At 37.2% G+C, this 21,525-nt stretch overlaps 1 protein-coding gene across 10 annotated transcripts in view; it reads right to left on the bottom strand.

The window, feature by feature from the left end:
• CADPS2 (calcium dependent secretion activator 2) overlaps nt 1-21,525 on the bottom strand; it is a 689,394-nt gene that overhangs the window by 406,367 nt on the left and 261,502 nt on the right. For all 10 annotated transcript variants that reach the window (XM_090287420.1, XM_090287419.1, XM_090287416.1 and 7 more), the window contains exon 4: nt 3,820-3,900. In XM_090287420.1, coding sequence (XP_090143546.1) covers nt 3,820-3,900 — 81 coding nt within the window. The remainder of the gene's footprint in view (nt 1-3,819; nt 3,901-21,525) is intronic.

Below are 21,525 nucleotides of genomic sequence, written 5' to 3'. Positions count from 1 at the left end.
GATATTTTATTTGAGATTCTTCTATCCTTTTCAGGTAGGCCTGTATTGCTATGAACTTTCCTCTTAGGACTGCTTTCACTGTGTTCCACAGGCTTTGGGCTGTTGTATGTTCATTTTCATTTATTTCCAGAAATTTCCTGGTATCTTCCTTGATTTCACTGTTAACCCATTCATTATTTAATATCGTGTTATACATTCTTCATGAGTTTGGATGTCTTTGATTTTTTTTCCTTGAGGTTGATTTCTCTTTCCAAGGCATGTAGTCTAAAGAGATGCTTGGTATAATTTCAATTTTCTAAAATTTGTTGAGGCTTGTTTTGTTTCCTATCATGTGGTCTATCTTTGAAAATATCCCATGTATATTTGAAAAGAACATATATTTTGCATCTTTAGGGTGAAAAGTTCTATATATGTCAGTTAAGTGAATTTGAACTAGTGTGTTTTTCAATGCATCAATATCCTTGGTGTTTCTTTGCTTCAAAGATCTGTCTATTGTTGATAATGGAGTGTTATAGTACCCTACTATGAGTGTGTTGCTGTTGATATCCTTCTTGTAGTCTTCTAGTATTTTCCTTATATATTTGGGTGCTCCTATGTTGGGTGCATATATGTTTACCAGGGTTATACCTTCTTGATGGATTGTTCCCTTAAGTATTATGAAATGTTCTTCTTTGTCTCTTTTTTATGGCCTTTGCTGTGAAATCCATTTTGTCTGATAGAAGTATTGCTACCCCCGCTTTTTTTTTTTCCATGTTCATTTGCTTGGAGTACTTTTTTCCATCCCTTCACTTTCAGTCTGTGTAAATCTTTTGTTTTGAGGTGTGTCTCTTGTAGACAGCATATCTATGGGTCATGTTTTCATATCCATTCCGCTATGCTATGTCTTTTAATTGGAGCACTTAAGCCATTTATTTTAAGGTTATTTTTGACAAGTATTTATTCATTTCCCTTTGTACCTGTGTTCCTCTCCCTTTCTTTCTTTTTCTTCTTTTTCTTAAAGCATTCCCTTTAGCATCTCTTGCAATGCTGGTTTGGTGGAGATGTATTCTTTTAGTTTTTCTTTGTCTGAGAAACTCCTTATTTCACCTTCCATTTTGAATGAGAGCCTTGCTGGGTAGAGTAGTCTTGGTTGTAAGCCTTGTTTTTCATTGCTTGAAATATTTTTTTGCCATTCCCTTCTGGCTTATAGTATTTCTGTTGAGAAATCAGTTGATAACCTCATCGGAGGTGCCTTGTATGTTATTTACTGTTTTTCTCTTGCTGCTTTTAGGATTCTCTATTTGCTTTTGAATGTTGACATTTAGTTATGATGTGCCTTGGAATGGGCCTTTTTGGGTTCATCTTCATTGTGACCCTCTGTGCTTCCTGGACTTGCATGACTTTTTTTCTCATCAAGTTAGGAAAAATTTCTGTCATTACTTTTTTATCAGGTTTTCTATATCTTGCTCCTCCTCTTCTCCTTCTTGTATCCCTATGATTCTAATGTTGTTTAGTCTCATATTGTCCTACATTTCTGTTAAACCCTCTTCTTTCTTTTTTAATCTTTTTTCATTTTGTTGTATTGTCTGGGAATTTTTTTCTCTGGTACTGGGAGAACTTAATGGACAATTGTAAAAAAATGAAACTAGACCACCAACTTACACCATACATGAAAATAAACTCAAGATGGGTCAAAGACTTAATTGTAAGTCATGACATCATAAAAGTCCTAGAGGAAAACATAGGCAGGAAAATTTCAGATATCCCGCGTAGCAACATTTTCACTGATATATCTCCTAAGGCAAGGAAAATAAAGGAAAGAATAAACGAATGGGACTACATCAAGAGTTTCTGCTCAGCAAAAGAAAACATCATTCTGTTTTCATACGGCATAAGCCTATGATCTCATTGCCTGAGTGACTGACTGTACATATAGGCCTCACTTAATCCTGTCTGCAGCGCTGCCTCCTGAGACTCAATGGTTTGGCTGAACTAAGTGGCTGGGTTGATGAAGCATGGTGTGGTCTGTGGGCTTCACTTTAAAACTGGTTTCTCTTTTCTATCCTAATGGCTTGGACATAAAGGGCCCAGAGGTCTCAGAAGGGGAAACCTAAAATATTTCCCTCAGCCCAAACTAAGTATAGTAGGCAAAAGGGTTTTGGACAGGTGAGATGTGCCTGGCATACCTTTCTCTAAAGAAGCCCTTTTTTCCTTAATGTGGGACAATGAAAAATTAATTCCTGCCTTTTGTCATCTAGTGGTTATGGATTGAATGATGTCTTTTAACCCTGTTGCCAAATCTGTTGCCCCCAGAATACAACAAGGATGCTAGCCTGTTAAACGAAGCTACCGTTTTCCGGGGACAGCCAACTGACCTGGAGTCTGCAAGATCCTTCCCCATGTGGGAAGGCCACCCTCCCCTCCACACCCTCACTCTTACTACGGATTTCTGGACCCAAGAGTACATAGGACAACGACCATGTCGAGCTTGAAGCAGCTAGAGGAGCACGAGACCTTTGCCAATTGTCCTTTATAAGATTATAAAGAGTCTTAATATCTGAGAGGGGGGGACTGTTATTTTTTATTGTTATAAAAAATTAATTAATAAATCATCTAAAAATAAAAGAATATTATGGGAAAGGGTGAAGCCGGAGAGCTTGTATGCATGACCCATGGACATGAACTAGGGGGGGGTGTTCGATTCCTGGTGGAGGGAGGGTACTGGGCAGAGGAGAACAAAGGGGGAAAAAATTGAAACTATTGTGACAATATAATCAATATACTTAAAGAAGAGAGAGAAAGAGCTAAATAACTTTCATTAAAAAAAAAATCCTTACGCATTCATAGATACTATTTTCTTTGGAAAAGTAGGAAAAATAATACAATTGTTAAATCAGTGTAAGGTGTGTCTTCTTCTCAAGTGCTAAAAAAACTCCGATATTTTGACTTGGAAAGTGGTTATACAGTGTGGATACACATACATTGAGCTGTAAACTAAAGCTTTGTGCACTTTATTATATACATGCTATGCCCCATTTTTTAAATGAAGATAAATCCCTAAAGGAGAAGATTCTACAGACACAGAGAGGGAGAAAGGGAGAGAATCTATCCACCAAATATTCAATGTCTGTGCTTAGCAGAAGGGAAAGGACAAAAAACTTACTCTCAGAATAATCAACAGCATTATAAGATCAAGTCTAGTAGGACAAGCTAAAATCTTTGTACCACTGAAATAAATTAATGAACCCATTTACTAAAGAATGATTAAATAATGAAGTCTCATTCTCTCTAACACCTCTTAAATATTATAAAGAAACTCATGGTTTTTATTTGAAATCTATTTTTATTCATAGAAATGCAGTGATTGCACAAATAAAGTTAACTACTATGTTGTACAGAACACACTATCTGCCAGACTCTGTACTGACACTTCAAATTATATTTTTTATACACTCAATCATTTGATCAAATATTAGTTGACACTACTGTGTGCCAAGCACTGTGCTGGACATTTTCAGGTACAGTATATAATTTCACAGGAAGGAGATTTTTCTCCCTATGTTATGTTCAGGGTGATATTAAAACTCTTGTAAATCTGGCAGTTTGAGAAATTCAAGCACTGTTTTAATAATAATCTGCAAAGGTTATCTTTGAACTTAAAACATTTCACATATGCTGCATTTGGATAATATACATTCAGATATTTGGGCTTAAGAGGTATGCACGTTGTGGTGGAAATGGCAAAATTATGCTAATTTCACCTATGCAAAACTCTTTCTGCTCATAGAAATCTAGTTAAAGAAAGAAAAGTTGTGTATTATGTCAAAGTTAATCATTTACCTTTGCCATTTTGTCTGCCAGTTGCAACCGACCATCAAGTTCCCTCCTGATCTGAGCTGCTTGTTCATCTGCATTATCCAACTTCAAAAAAAGAAAAACAGAAATTACACATATGTGATTACTTAATTACAGTGACCTACAGACTAAAGCAAAACTAAATGACTCAAAACATTTTAAAATAAATTTTCTCAGCTACCCATTGAGAAGAAAACAGAGAAGATTGTTTAATTAGATTGGCAATTCAATTAAATTTTTTGGGCAATTATCATTGTGCTTTTGTTTACAAAAAAGTTAATATATCTCTAAGGTTAATAGCTTGGTTTACAAAAAAAATCTAATTATAATAATTCTTCGCCCAACCTATACACAAAAATTCTAAACCAAGAAGCCCTCATTTTCTTCGGTTATGTTAAATTGTCATTAAGTTTATTCAGCCCACCCTTCTATCTTCATAAAGGTCGGTCCTAAACAGTTCCAGAGAGATACATCTCTTGTTTTGTTCCTTCAAATTCCCAGAATGCTTTTCTGGACTGTGAGAAACTGAGTAATGTTTCACTTCTTTCTTTGTTCTTTTAAAAAATAGTCCCTTCAGTAATAACAAGTCTGTATTAGTGCCATAATATAAAAGTACTATCTGACTGATTGATATAATTTTCTATCATTTAAGTCTTCATTTATGCCTCACTCTAGTACCAACAAACTCATACTGACATGAAATCCTTCCCTTCTTTCACAGATACCACACTAGAATTCCACTACTGTTCTAAATTTCATTGAAAGCAAGAAAAGCATGCTATCATCATTTTTAAGGTATCTTCCATTTACATAGAAAATTACTTTCACTTCTCCACTGAAATAATACTTAACTTTTCCTATAACTTCCTTTAACTTTCCTCATGATTCCTTTCCCCCCAATTATTCATTCAATCCTCCTTTATTAGTTCATTATAAAAACTGTTAAGCTGAGGCAGACCTCTGAGTCATGCACATTATGGGATGCACTGGGGGCTACAGATGTGAACGAGGCAGGTATTTCTCTGAACTCATTCCTTCCCCTCTCCTATTTCTATCATTAAGAAAGCCTGAATCAGTCCAGGCCAGGTGGCACAGTTGTTTGGAGCATTGTTCCATATACCAAAAGGTTGCCGGTTCAATTCCCAGTCAGGGTGCATATCTAGGTTGTGGGTTCAATCCTTTGGGTAAATACATGAGAAAACCAATCACTGGTTTCTCTCTCACATTGATGTCTGTATCTGTCTCTCTTTCTCCACTTACCTTTCTCTCTCTCTAAATATCAATAAACATATTCCATATCCTAAGGTGAGAAATTAAAAGAAAAAAGAAATACTGCATTACACAATACAATCATAACTTATTAAAGATCTATCTAAACATTGAATGAGTGCTGAGTATAGCATTAAACACCCAGAGAGTGCTGATTAATCTGTTCGTTTGTTAAAGAACCAACGAACTGACATATTACCTTTAAAAACTTCCTTGAAAAGAAAAATATAAGTAGGAGCAAACCAGGTCAACAGGATGATGGTGTTGGAATGTATATGGAGAGTAAAGAAGGGGGAAGATGTTCCATTAGGAGGGCACCAAAAGTCTGGAGCTCAGACACAATGGTTTGGGAAACGAAATATTTCAGGGTGTGGGGAAGGGGGACTTGGGAGATAGGCCTGGAGAGAGGTATGGCTACTTCATAAGCTAATCTTCATGGCCACATTAGGTAGTATGGAGTTGGTTTTTACACCAATGAGAAGTCATTGAAAGGTTTTCCCTCTTTTGTAGGAAGATATCGTAAAAAAGAAAAGGAAGGGAATTGCATGGAGCCAAAAAGTTTGGTTCACTGTCACACAGGTTTTCAGTAGTGGGACATAGAGGAGGGGTGGGAAATCAGATCACCAGCCAAAGAAATAATAAAGCAATGCTTACATTCCCCCCACACCCCAAAAAGGTTTTAAGCAGATAATGACATGGGAAAGGAAAGATCATTGGTCTCCAGTACAAACAAGAAGTCTATTTGTTTAATTTAAAAATATGTTCCCAAGTTGATTTTAAAAGTCAAATTCATTTTAAAACAAGGTTTAAAATAGGCAAGATTTTTTAAAAAACTAAATACTCATTGTAAAGGGGTTTCTATGTCATCTCAAAAACAAATACACATATAAATTAAACGTTATCATAGGCTTGTATATATATGAAATAAACATGGTATACGTAGGATTCAGTATTATCCATGGTCTCAGGCTGATCCACTGGGGGTCTCAGAACATATTCCATGCTGGTGAGGGGGACTACTGTTATGCTATGTCATATAAATGGCATGCCTATTTACCCCGTTGTTCAAGCTCAAAACCTAGACATCACATCTCTGATCTCTTTTTCTCACAATCCACATCCAAACCAATCTAGAGTCATGCAGAGTAAAACCTAGAATCACACAGGAAGACTAGAATTCAGGTACTTGGCCAAGGCTCTTTGTACTTTTTATGGTGGTGAAGTGTTTCCCAGCCATTTCAAGTTCTTCTCATTTTGCCAATGCAGTTGCACATATTGTCATGGTGACAATATATCTTTTCTTTTTGAGCCCTTCAGAAAACTTGGTTTTGCACACCACCCCCACCCCCCAAAAAAGAGAAGAAAAAAGCCTGAATGGATGTAGAGGTGAGGCATTAGACTACAACGTTGGTGGCCCACCTGTCTCCAGTGTTAGATTGGGCTATGAGAGAAAGAGAATGGGGATATATAGACTCTGGAGTCTGTGGCAGGGGCCAGGGGCAAGTCCTCATCCTACAAGGACTTCACTGTAACTTCATTTGCTTTTACTTTAAATTCCTGATTGCAACACTTGATGTGATGATAGATTACTTACTTCACAGATGTTCTTTCTTGGCACATAATATTTTCCAAGTCTTTTAAAGATGTTCATTCAACCCTGACCATAACAGATGCCCAAATGTATTTTTATTCTCTGCAACGCCTCTAGTATCTATTACACAGAGCATAATACCACTTAATTATCAAAATATTTCACTGGTTGGACAAATATTTAGTACAGAAAATGTAGTTTTATTTTCCTCCTGTTCATTGTACAAGGATTACTGTTTCCATTCTGTCACTCAGAATTCTCTAGGCTAGAGAGTTTTAACATGGACCTTCAAGAGTCTATGAACCCACCCATTCAGGTTGTGGGAAAAAAATGGTAGAAATACACATTTTTCCTTAGGGAATTATTTAAGTTTCATAGTTTACCAAAGATTCTCAAAGGGACGCTTAACTCAAAAGAGATAAAGACCCATGATTCTAGGAGATTTTTCTGTATCAAAGCTGCTATTCATTTGTTTTAAAAGAGGCTGTAATGGCTTTCAAACAAGAGCCATGAAAAATGGCCACCTCAGACCTACACATCATCAATCCTACCCTTACAGAGGTTTGTTAAATTCTTTGGAAAGGAACAGTAAGACATAGGCTCTTAATGATATTGACTTGAATGGCCTGCGATTGCTTTATTAAATTTATTTGCTTTTTCTACACCATTTGTACAGCAAGCACTATTGCAAGCTTTTTGGTAGCAACAAAAATTGTGGCCTTCCAGAAGTTTACACTTTATACAGAAAACAGTAAAAACTGTATGTAAAACAATATAATTGCCACAAGAAAGCTACCAGTCAAGTAGTGTGGAAATTCAGTGATGGAAGAGATGTTTTTCCTGATTGATAGCATTAGGGTGGATTTGTGAAGATGAAAATATTAAAAACGGAGTTTTGGGGGTAGAGAAAATGTTGACCTGATATAGTCATCTATTAGTCTTAATTTGCAAATCTCAAACCCAAAGCTCTCCTTGGCCCACTTCTCTGTGTTCCATGGAAAGAGCCCTGAGAAAACAGAAGGTCTCGAAGATTAGCAAATCCCCCATTGCTGCAGTCCTGGGGAGGACCAAAAGCCTGTGTTGGTGGCCAACTACCTGACAGTTAAGAACATTTTAAACACGGCATAAAAATAACTTTACTAAGTTTAACCCAACAGCTTCATTTTATAAATTGTGATACCAGTCTTACAGTGCTTTAAACACTATAAACATCAAATATTTGAATTCATTAAATCTGCTCATATCTTTAAAAAAAAACTTTTAAAAAGTGCTTTTCATAGTACTGTTGAGCCTCACTGCCCTCTATGATTAATCTATTTTATAGAACCAGAATAAGTGTCATTATATTAATATTGCTGACCACTAGAAAGGAGGATTAATGGCTGTATTTTAACATAATGATGCCTTTGTACATGCTAACCCTAATCATCTGTGTCCTTCTTTGATCCATGAACAAAATCAATTCATTTTTTTTCTGATACCCCACTCTAATTACAGTGCAACTCTTTTTAGAAATGTGATAGCTTTTTCTTGTAATATTCATCTTTATTCTTTAGCATGAAAAATACAAGATTAGGATTTTCACTATTGTGAAAATGTAGTGTTTTCCCTAAGATTTTTTTCATATGCTGGTGAGTTACAAATAATCCATCATAAAAAATAACCAACAAACCTAACATCAATTCCAAAAGAACACTCTACCAAACACTTTACCATATAATTCTCTAGTTGCCCAGTTTATTTATTTGACAGTGCCAAATAGGCATGGACTTTCCAATGTAGCCTCAAAACATTGACCAAAAGCTTTAAGTATTAGCAAATTACTTTATCAATATGCCTATTCATTCTCCACCATCATCTAAATTATAAAGACAGAACATAACTCTACCCTACTGATTCTGATCATTCCTGTTCTTATCTGGGCTGGCCCCCTTCAATCTCTCAGCCCACAAGCACATATAGTTGGTCATTGGTGTTCTAGACACAGCCATTTCTCAAAACCATGTCGTAAGGGCCTCTTCTCCTGAGGTCCAACTCCCCATCTCCAATTGAAGGCAATGCATTTCCTTTTGGGCACCCCCCAAAGACCTCAAAGTACAACTGAACTGATCTTCTTTACCATTCTCTCTTCAACCTGGCTCAATTTCTACATGATTCTGATTACCCTTGATTAGGCTAAAATCTCAGAGGGAGGGAAGGATCAAGGGAGGGGAAGAGAAAGGAGAAGAGGGAATAAATGATGATAACAAATAAATAGGAGCGAGAGAAATGATACCCAAACAACTTCAGCTTAGTATTCAGGTTCTCCAATGTTTTATAGCAATCTAACTTTCTAACCTCTTGGATCACTCCATTACCCATACAAATTAGTTTTTTTATTGTTTACCAAACATGTTATACTTCCCAATGATATATTTTTTCTTGTATTTCTCCTGCCTGGGACTCCCTTCTTACATACCCTCATTGTCCAGATCAATCTCCAAATCTTCTGCGAAATACATATCCAATGGTAGGACTCACATAACTGGTGCCAATTTTAATGCAAATACAAAGAGTAATTCCTATATTTAAAAGGTTCTTGGACCCTAACTTCCCCTTCATGCTGACTAACCTTCCCTGAGGCAATCTCCCTCATAAACAAAAACACCCTTCCTCACTTTTCCTTCATCACAGAGAATTAGCTAGCAACTACAAAGTAAATAAAACTCAGTTTGTAATTTCATACAACAAAAAAGAACATAAGAAAATGAAGTTATTCCCCTACTCTGAAAAGCACATTGCCTGTATGATGCTATGTATGAATCAGGTAGCATTCTGTCCGCTGGAGAAAAAGTTTTTAAAGAATTCCCTTATATCTACCTTTTAAATTATGTATAAAAAACCTAACTCAGAAATAGCAGTTCTGCCATGATTCTCATAGATTCTTAAAAATGCATTTCCCAAACCATACTCTCTTTTCAATACTTAAAAGTAGGGAAAAGATGAATGAGTTAATTAGATATAAAATTACCCTATGTGAACTGAACTAAACTATATTAAATAATAGATCAAATGTTCAAAAGCAAGAATATAAGAAACTTAACCTCAAACATAAAAGCCCTGGGACTTCAATATCCTGGAGGGAGAATATGCCTACATATTCTCTAAAATGATGCCTATAATTTGGAAAACTTTTAGAGATCATTAAATTTTCCTTAGTATTTCATTTGGTAATAACATCTTATCTTCTGGACAAAAATAATGAACTAGTATTTTCAAGCAATTATTTACTCACTATACTCACCCCAATAGTTTAATATACATTCACAATAATGAAATAATGCTGAAATTGAGTGTTTTGCACTAAATACAATAACAAATACACTATCAGTGATATTGTTACAGAATGGGGGTGTCCAAAAACCCCCAGAGCTTGCAGCTGGGGCACGGGGAAAAGGAAGCAGCTTTTAAGATGCCTTTGCATGCCTGGGGCTAGTGTCTTTGTTATGCAAATGGCTTTGATACTTCCAAGGCCCAAGAAGATGGGTGGGGTCTTGGACCAGGGAATGGTATTGAAAAAGCTTACAGAGCCTGTAAGGTTCTGTGAATGGTCAGAACTGGCTACCACACCCACTGCGTCAGAGGTCACAGTCGGGGATTTAAAAAGCAGCTGCAGACATTTTTAGCAGGGCTCTCTCTCCATGGGGCTTTAAGAAGGACTCTCCATGCTTCTTTAAGAAGGGAGTTCTCCATGCGGATTACAGAAGCGGAGTTCTCCATGCGGATTTCAGAAGCTGAGTTCTCCATGCGGTTTTGAGAAGGTTCTCCATGCTGTTTTGAGAGGGAAACACCATGTGGCTTTGAGAAGGCAGTTTACAAGGAGGCTGAGAATCCACGCAGTTTTGCATTGAAAGCTGGCCGGCACCACAACATAGAAAGACCTCCCCAATCAGAATCGAATGATTGGTAGCTACCGGTACAGCTGAAATGTAAGTAGGGAAACAGTATCTCTCTAACTTTTCTAAAACTAGCCTGTTTTGGTAGGGGGAGGCAGAACTATGTGTTTGTGCGTGTTTTAAAGAACATAAGACTTAACAGCAGAAATCTGCAAATAATCTAAATCTATATAACTGTTAAATAAACAGTTCTTTTTCTTTTCACTAAACTCTGGTATTGAGAGTTATAATTCTGGCAACGGGCAATCGGGCCCCTAACTAAACAGCCCGTGGGTTCTGTTTCAATCAAAGCACCCCAGGGGTTCTGTTACAATATTTAGAGAACTTCTAGCTTTGTCACGACTAATAAGAGGTAAATTTATACAGTACTTACTATATGTCAGGGACTATTCTAAGTTTAAAAAATAATAATTTTAAAAATTATTAAATTTATTGAGGTAACATTGGTTAATAACATTATAAGTTTCAGTTGTACAACTTTATAATACAACATCTGGATACTCCATTGTGTGCTCATCACCCAAAGTCTAGTTTCCCATCACCATATATTTGACCCCTTTTACCCTCTTCACCCCCTCTGGTAAATACCATGATGTGGTCAGTATCTATAAGTTTGTTTTTTTCATTTTCTGCTTTTTGTTTTATATCCCATATGAGTGAAATCATATGGTTCTTGTCCTTTTCCATTTAACATATTTCACTAAGCATGATACTCTCAGGATTCATCCAAGTTGTCACAAATGGCAATGTTCTAAGTTTTATAAACATTACTGAATTTAAACCTTAGAGCAACCCTATGGAATAGGTCTTATCATTATCCCATTTTAATTATGAAAAATCTGAAGCACAGATTGGTTAAAGCAATTTCTCAGGATCAGAGTGACATAGTTAATAAGTGACAGGCTCAGGGTTTGAATTCTGCAGGTGTACTCTGGGTTCAACTTAACCACCTCACCCTCAACTTTCATTGTTTTGGTCACTCACAATCTAGGAGTGCCCATAACAGGAAACACATTAAATATTATTACTACACAATTCAAAGCATACAGATTAAATACTTATCCTATGCTCAAGTTGTTAAAATGCAATAAAAGAGACATATATAAATATTTATAAAGTAGATTTTATATAAAAAGATTTTGGGAATGATAGGGAATTGTCAATTCCATATTTAAGAAAAAAGACTAGGGGCAAGAGCCAGGAAATGTTTGTGGAAGAGATGGAGTTTCTCTTGAGTGTTGAAGGCAGAAGGGGGATTCCAAGTGAAGAGAATAATGTTGACACAAAATTAAAATCCAAGAAAATGAAGGGTGAGGATGAGATGTAAAATATTGTTACATGCCAAAGAACATGAGGCAGGCAGGTTGGGGGAGACTGTGAACACAGTTGTTAAAAGATTGGCCAAGGGGTAAAGAACTTCATTCTGTTGACAAAGAGAGGAGTCTATTCTCTTTTTTAATCAAAGTTGGGTCATGATGAGAACAAGATAACATTAATCCAGCAACAAAAATATGTAGGGTTGGAAAGAAGAAGCAGATAAGAGGTTACTTCCAAGCTCTATATGACACAGAAGAGAAGATGATGCAATGTAATGGAGGAAGCCACAGCAAGAGGTAATTATTTGGGTTGGGAAGGCAATAAAAAAGGGAGGGCTCAAAAGGCTGAACATACCTAAATGCAAGGAGTTTCAGATCCATCAATTTGCCATGGGTGCGACAGTGATGACACAGAGATATGATTAGATTACCAGGGAAGAGCAGGGAGGGGCCATAGGAGAAGGTTGTGTGAAGCAATGGCAAACAATCTAGGATGAGACTGGTTGAGAAGTTGAACACCTCTGATAAGCATGGAATTATGGGCCAGAAGATTTAAACCAAAGGAAGGCAGAGACTCTCTCTCTTGCTCTTCCTTGAGGATCTCTGGATGATCATGCTGTAGCTACCTGCATCTCCCAAAAGGTGGTATTTAAAATGGGAGCAGAAACTTTGGGCACTGCCTAGGACTGGTGTGGCCTGGCAGAGAGTGGCAGGGTTATTTTTCTTTGGTTGTTCTAGAGGGGATGGGCTCTGAGGCAGAAGTCTGCCATTCCTCCAAAATTGTGTAGCTTTTGTGTCTTATGTTGTTTTAGTTTGTAAACTAACCTTATAGAAATAAGATCATTGAAAACTAACAGGGAATGATAGGGAAACTTAAGAGTTAAAGATTTTAGCCTCACCTGAGATAAGCTTAAGTGATTAAAGCTGGAACTCAAGATAAAAAGATTTCATCCTTAATTGATCGGCTTAAGTAACTGAGCCTATCATGTGGAAAAGCTGTTATTCCAAAATTGTGTAACTTTTGAATAAAAACTTGTTTCCTTTTTCACCAAAACTCTGCCTCCAGAATTTTGACTAGAGGGTAGCAGCAGGCAGCAGGACCGCACTTGCTGTTCAGTTAACAGTGAGACAGAGTGGAAAGAGGAGCTGGTCTATATGGAAAGGGTGAAAGGCAGTGATACTTACACACAAAAAGCATAGTAAATTTTTAAATCACTTCAGTATTTCCCAGTGGATCTAATTCAGTGCAACACTCCCAATAGCATCTGATTTCTTAAACAAAACATGGTAACAAACCTACCTATATTTTCCAAACACTACTGCTCTTGGAACCATATGACATACAAAGAGGAGTCCACAAACCTCTGATGATGATTCATAGAATGAGATGTAAGCCTTATTCATCTGGAGACCTTTGTAAACAGAATCATGAAAATGCTTTGGAAACAGGAAATGACATCATTTTTAACATTTAAATTAGAGGCCTTTTTACCAGTTTGTAAGAGACAGCTAGAATCAATCACTATCCATTACACAAGTAGAACCTTACTAAGATAAAAATCAGTTGACCCTGCTCTATCTAAAGCAACTAAGGCAAAAGGAAGTTTTTTTTTTGTTTTTTGTTTTTTTCTCTAGTCTAAAGCAAAGAAGATTTAGGATATTATGATCTTGATAATCAGCTAAAAGCATTAAATATCACTGGGAACTCTTTTATGAGTATATGCCAATCTCTTTTCCTCAGCATCTTGAAATTGCTTTAAAAAAAAAAAACACTTTATAATTTTTTTTTCTTTTTTTACCATCTACCAGAAGAAACAGGCATTAAGTTTTGGGGGTCATACATTTCCAAAACCCAATAATAATAAACAATTGAGAATAAATACTGATGTTGTGAACCTGGCACATAGCAAGTACCCCATATATTTTTTTATAAAATTATTCAATGTACTATATGGAAGGAATTTATATAATGTTCTTCATTTACTGGCTGATTCCCTGAAATTTTTTCTATTAAATCTATTTTATCTTGGTTTTTCTTTTAATCCACTCCAATCAGCTTGGCTCCCTACTAGTCCACGGAGTCTTCCCTTGTCAACACAGTATTTTCCACCTTGACATATTCAAAAGTCACTTCATTGTCATCTTTCCTGACCTTTTACTGCGTGAGCTTCACACTCTTCTGAAATGATCTAATAATGTCCTGTAGTTTAAAACACTAACTTTATCTGAATGATTCCCAAATATGTATTTCTAACCCTGATCTCTCATTGGAATTTCAGACTTGTGTATCCATTTGACATTTCCACATGGAAATATAATATTTCATTTAAATGCATGTACAGAACAGAACTCTTGATTTCTCTCTCATACCACTCCCCCTGTGAAGTGTTACTCCGTGAGAAGAGGAAACATCATACATTGAGAACCTATAACACTGCCTGACCCAAGTAGGTACAGTGTTTAATAAACAACCGGAGGTGCCCCATCAAACCATGGTTAATATAAATGCTACATCAGATAAACACTGACAATGTAAATGGGAAGGAAAGCATCAAAGCATACTATCTTTTCTACAAGACAAAAGGAAAGGAATAGGTGGGTGTTACTCATAGTACTCATAGTTACTCATAGTACTAGAAGACGGTATCTTGAGATACAGACCCAAGCTGATTCCCAGTTTCTGTTTGAATTGCTGGACTTCCCTCTTGTCCCTTTGCAAGTAAGCAGGTGGTCGGTCCAGTGTTCTGACTTAAGCCAATGTTTCAAAGTGTGGGAGCAGAGTAGAATTTTGAAGCACGAAACAGGTAATGGATCCTAGGGGAGTCTGAAAACAGACTCCTACGTGAAATCCAGCAGTTCTAGTAACTTCATAGGCAACAGAGATTAAAAAACAAAAATATTAAAATAAAAAACCCAGGACCACATCGGAGCAAAGAACAGAGCCTGGAAATTACATGAAAAATTAACATGCAGGTCCTAGTCCATTTTTGTTTTAATAGTGCTGGGCCATGCCCACAGGTTAGGTAAAGCAGAGTATGAACCATATGCAGTCCATTCTTAAGACCACAGAGAAAGATTTTTTCAGAACCCCATTTATTCTTGTCATTTCAGTGCTAATAGCCCAACGTATTCTCAGTCACTTATAGACTCCAAAATTTTCCAGCGAGCACATAAGGCCCTTAACATTCAAGTGCTTTCCTAAATAACTGTTTCAACTTATCTCCTGCTACTCCAGCAATACACAGAACCAACCTTCCTAACCTTTCCATTTCAAGACTTTTCATTCTCCTTGTGCTTTTGTAAATATTATTTTCCTTCTCTGTGTTAAATTTCTATCTGTCTTCCAAAATTCAGGAATTCCTGCCTCCTTATAACCTTCATTAAACTTTCATTAAAATTCCAACAGAGGCGGGGTTGGAGGAAGGATGGCGGCAGAGTAGGTAGCGGTGTTATCTGCTCGCTCCTATCAAGGAAGGAGCGAGCGAGTGAGTGCGAATTTCAGAAGCGCGAACAGGGAAGGGAGTGTGGGAGCAGTGTGAAGGAGGGTGGAAAGTTCAGCCGCACACACGTGGCTGAGGCTCTGGGCCTCCTGGACTGGCACGTCTGCCGTACTGCACCAGAGGGGGTGCTGCTGCTGACCGGCTCATTAGCCAGGAGCTGCTTGGAGGCTGCCCCTTGCCAGGGGTGCACCGATCAGTGAAGTTTCACAGGGAGTCAGTGAGAGGGTTTGACTGAAAAGGCAGGAGGCTGGGGAGGACAGTGAACAACGCAGACTGGGAGAAACTGTATGAACTGAGTCTAGGTGGGGACCTCCTTGGCCGCAACTCAGGACTGAAAGCTTTGTGTTCTAGGCACGCAGTGCTCGTGCCAGGGGCCTACCGAACAAAGGGGAAGATTTGAGGCAAGGAGAGGGGCCCACACGGGAAAGCTGCAGTGGAACTGCAGACTGGGGGGGACCCGTAGGCCGGCAGGTAGCACATGCCCTGGCACTTTGAGCGATGGCGCCAGGGCCCTACCAAACAAAGGGACAGTTTTGAGGCAAGGAACAGGACCCATTCGGGAAAGCTGCGGTAGATCTTCAGATTCTGTGGGGGACCCCTGGCCAGCAGCTGGCGCGCGCAGGCATATAGACAGGGACTCCAGCAGATGTCATAGCTCAGGAATAGAGACACAACTTGAGGCTGAGCAGAGATTACTGGCATGCACATGCCGGCCCAACAGCAGAACATTGCTAGACAAGCCTGAGGAGGGCTGAGGGTGCTGCAGGAGCGGACAACTAAACGTGGCTCACAGCAGAGCAGCGGCAGGCCCACGAGTAAGAGACTAACAACCCCAGAATCCAGCTGGATCACCCTACAGCCAGCCAATCAATCAGAAAAGATTTGAAACCCATGGAATTTTGACCAGGGACAAATCCAGAAAAAAAGGAGACAGTGCCTAAAAGTTGAGCTGAGTAAAAACCCTTTGTTTCTTATTTTTTCCTCTCTCTTTTCCTTCCCCTTCCTTTCTTTTTTCCTTTTTCTATCTCTTTCTTCCCTTCCCCCTCTTTTCTTTCTCTCTCTTGCTCATATCTGTCTCTTTATTTATTTATTTTATTTTCCTCCCTCTTATCCTTCTCCTTTCTTTTTTTCTTCTTCCCTAACCCTTCTTTTCTCTCTCTCTTTTTCTATTTTTTGCTAATTCTTTCTCTTTTCTCCCTTCTCTCTTTTCCTTTCCCTTCCTTTTTCTTATTCCCTTTCCCTTATTTTCTTTCTTTCTTTCTTCTTTCCTTTCTATTATTTTAAATGTTTTTGCTTTTCTTTTTTCTCCCCTCTTTTCCTTCCCCTTCCTTTTTTGTTTCTCATTCCCTTCCTCTTATTTTCTCTGTTTCTTTCCTCTTTCTTTATTTCTTTTCTTTTTTAAATAATTTTTTAAATTCTTTCTTTAATCTGTTTCCTACCTTCTGTCCCTCAGATCCTTCTGCTATATTTTTTTGTTCGTCTGTCTGTTTTGTTTATCTTCCCTCTCACACTAAACATATAGCATATAACTGCTATATAAACATAATACTATACACTTCCACTTTCTTCATTCTGCATTCTGCCCCTCCTTTTTAAACATACAGTGTAAATATTACTTATTGTCTCACATAGTCTTTACCCTATTTGATAACATTATTATTCTACCATCTTCCCTCTCAAAAATCATCTTTCTTTCATTTAAAACAACTCCTGTTTCTCCTATAATATAAGAGTCTTAATCTCTCTACATTTATATTAATACTGGCTCATTTGCTGACGATAGTGGGATCGTCGTTGGGGGATATTTTGGAGGGTGTGGGTTTCTTGCCTGGGTTGTGTGCTTATGTTTTAACAGCACGTCCACAAAAGAACTCAAGGCAAGGTGGGCAGAGTGACTCTCAATCAACTAGCCAGAGGAAAGGCTCTACCACAGAGTAACAAAAATACAACCAGAAAGCTTAAACAAACGGCATAAAGGGCAACACAAGAGCATCTGTCTCAGAAGATCAAAGAGACTACACCACTGAATCCCCCAGGTCTCCTATAAAGAATCTCATATCACGAAAGTGGGAAATCAAAGCAGACAAATCTAATAAACAAAGACAAACACGAAGAATTCAACATGGGGAGGCACAGAAACAATCTCCCAATGAAAGGAAAAGAGGAATCCCCAGACAGAGATAGATGGAATAGACATAAGCCAACTATCAAACATGGGATTCAAAAGAAATGGTTATGAAGAAGTTCAATAACCTTGACAACCTCAAAGAAAACTATGACAAACTCCAGGAAATTACCAACAACTTCAAGGAAACTACAAAAAATTGCAGGGAAGCTACAAGGAACTTATGGAGAACTACACCAGCATAAAAAAGGACATAGAAACTATTAATAAGAACCAGGAAGAAATGAAGAATACAATTTCTGAATTGAAGTACAGAGTAGAATCAATCAAAAGCAGGATAAACAAAGCAGATCAGATCAGTGAGTTAGAGGATAACATAGGAAAAAATTCCCAGACAATACAACAAAATGAAAAAAGATTTAAGAAGAATGAAAAGAGTTTAAGAGAACTGCAGGAAAACATGAGACTAAACATTAGAATCATAGGGACACAAGAAGGAGAAGAGAAGGAAAAACGGATAGACACCGGATTGAAAAAGTAATGACAGAAAATTTTCCTAATCTGGTGAGAGAAAAAGTCATGCAAGTCCAGAAAGCCCAGAGGGTCCCAATGAAGATGAACCCAAAGAGGCCCACTCCAAGGCACATCATATTTAAAATGGCAACATTCAAAGACAAAGAGAGAATCCTAAAAGCAGCAAGAGAAAAACAGCAAATAACATAAAATGGAGCTCCGATAAGGCTGTCAACTGACTTCCCAATAGAAACACTACAAGCCAGAAAGAAATGGCAAAAAATATTTCAAGCAATGAAAAACAAAGGCCTACAACCAAGACTACTCAACCCAGCAAGGCTCTAATTCAAAATGAAAGTTGAATTAAGGAGTTTCTCAGACAAAGGAAGACTAAAAGAATACATCTCCACCAAACAAGCATTGCAAGAGATGCTAAAGGGAATGCTTTAAGAAAAAGAAGAAAAAGAAAGAAAGGGAGAGGAACACAGGTACAAAGGGAAATGAATAAATACCTGTCAATTATAACCTTAAATGTAAATGGATTAAATACTTCAATTAAAAGACATAGGGTAGCAGAATGGATATGAAAACATGACCCACATATATGCTGTCTACAAGAGTCCCACATCAAAACAAAAGATTTACACAGACTGAAACTGAAGGGGTGGAAAAAAGAATATCAAGCAAATGAACATGAAAAAAAAGGTGCGGTAGCAATACTTATATCAGACAAAACAGATTTCACAGCAAAGGACATAAAAAGAGACAAAGAAGGACGTTACATAATACTTAAGGGAAAAATCCATCAACAAGATATAACCCTTATATACATATATGCACCCAACACAGGAGCACCCAAATATGTAAGGACAATCTTGAAAGACTTCAGTAAGGATATAGACAAGACACTCATAGTAAGGGACTTTAACACCTCATTATCAAGAATGGACAGACCTTCAAAGCAAAGAAACACCAAAGATATTGAGGCATTGAACAACACTTTAGATCAAATGGACTTAGTGGATATATATAGAAATTTTCACCTCAAAGAAGCAAAATATACATTCTTTTCAAATGCACATGGAACATTTTCAAAGATAGGCCACATGGTAGGACACAAAATATGCCTCAACAAATTCAAAAAAATTGAAATGATATCAAGCATATTCTCAGATAACAATGTCTTTAAACTAGAAATCAACCTCAAGAAAAAAACTCAAAAACACTCAAACTCATGTAGAATAAATAACATGCTATTAAATAATGAATGGGTTAACAATGACATCAAGGAAGAAATAAAAAAGTTTCTGGAAACTAATGATAATGAACACACAACAACCCAAAACCTATGGGATACAGCGAAAGCAGTCCTGAGAGGAAAGTTTACAGCAATATAGGCCTACCTAGAAAGGATAGAAGAATCTCTAATAAAAAATCTAACCCTATACCACAAGAACTACAGGAAGAACAACAAGCAAATCCCAGAGTGAGTTGAAGGAAGAAAATCATCAAGATCAGAGCAGAATTAAATGACATAGAAACCAAACAAACAATTCAAAAGATCAACAAAAGTAGGAGCTGGTTCTTTGAAAAGATAAACAAAATTGACAAGCCTTTATCCAGGCTCCTCAAGAAAAACAGAGAGAGGACCCAAATAAATAAAATCAGAAATGAAAGAGGGGAAATCACAACTGATACCACAGAAATACAAAGGATTTTAAGAAATTACAAACAACTGTATCACAAAAAAAGTGACAACCTAGATGAAATGGACAAATTTCTGGAAACATATAATCTTCCAAAACTGAATCAAGAAGAAGAAGAAAACCTGAATAGACCAATAACAACCAGTGAAACCAAAGCAGTAATTAAAAAACTCCCGGCACACAAAAGCCTTGGACCAGATGACTTCACAGGTTTATTTCACAAAACAGTTAGGAAAGAATTAACTCCTATCCTTTTCAAACTATTCCAAAAAATCTAAGAGGAGGAAAAACTCCCAAACTCATTCTATGAAGCCAGTATTGCCCTAATTCCAAAACCAGGTCAAGACACAACAAAGAAAGAAAACTACAGGTCAACATCGCTGATAAACATAGACGCTAAAATCTTCAACAAAATATTGGCAAACCGAATTCAGCAACACATTAAAAGGATTATATACCATGATCAAGTGGGATTCATCCTAGGGATGCAAGGATGCTTTAATATTCACAAATTAATAAATGTAATACACCGCATAAACAAAATGAAAGGAAAAAACCACACGATAATATCAATAGATGCAGAAAAAGCATTTGATAAAGTACACACCCATTTATGATGGAAACACTCAGCAAAATTGGAATAAAGGGAGCATACCTCAACATAATAAAGGCCATATATGAGAAACCTGAAGCCAACATTATACCCAATGGGCAAAAACTGAAAGCATTCCCCCTTAGGTCAGGAACAGGACAAGGATGTCTCCTCTCTCCACTCCTATTCAACATAGTCTTGGAAGTTCTAGCCACAGCAATCTGACAAGAAAGAGAAATAAAAGACATCCAAATTGGAAAAGAGGAAGCAAAACTGTCATTATTTCAGATGACATGATAGTGTACATAGAAAACTCTATAGACTACATTCAAATACTACTCGGCTAAGAAGTAAATTTGGCAAAATAGCAGGGTACAAAGTCAATATTCAGAAATCAAAGGCATTTCTGTACAACAATAAAATTTCAGAGATGGAAACTAAAAGAAAAATCCCATTTACCATAGCAACAAGAAAAATAAATTACCTAGGAATTAACTTAAGGGAGGCAGTAAAAGACCTGTACTCAGAAAACTACATAACACTGAAGAAATAAATTAAGAAAAATACAAATAAATGGAAGCATATACCATGATAACGGATGGGAAGAATAAACATCACTAAAATGTCTATACTACCCCAAGCAATTTATAGACTCAGTACAATCCCTATTAAATTACCAATGACATATTTCACAGACCTAGAATAAATACTTCAAAAATTAATATGGAACCAAAAAAGAGCCCAAATATCCACAGCAATCTTGAGGAAGAAAAAGACAGTAGGAGGAATCACAATACCCGATATCAAACTATACCACAAGGCCACGGTAATCAGAACAGTCTGGTACTGGCATAAGAACAGACATATAGACCAATTGAACAGAATAGAAAGCCCAGAAACAAACCCAGGCCTATATGGTCAACTAAAATTTACAAGGGGGAAGGAACATAAAATGGAGTGAAAAGAGCATCTTCAATAAATGGTGCTGGTTGAACTGGACAGGGACATGCAAAAAAATGAAACTAGACGACCAACTTACACCACACACCAGGATAAACTCAAGATGGATCAAACACTTAAATGTAAGCCGTCACACCATAAAAGTCCTAGAGGAAAACATAGGCAGGAAAATTTCAGATATCAC

The sequence above is a fragment of the Furipterus horrens genome, unplaced genomic scaffold (genome assembly GCF_987537825.1).
Source record: "Furipterus horrens unplaced genomic scaffold, mFurHor1.1.pri manual_scaffold_9, whole genome shotgun sequence".
Taxonomy (NCBI): Eukaryota; Metazoa; Chordata; class Mammalia; order Chiroptera; family Furipteridae; genus Furipterus; species Furipterus horrens.
This window is presented reverse-complemented; position numbering and strand designations above follow the sequence as displayed.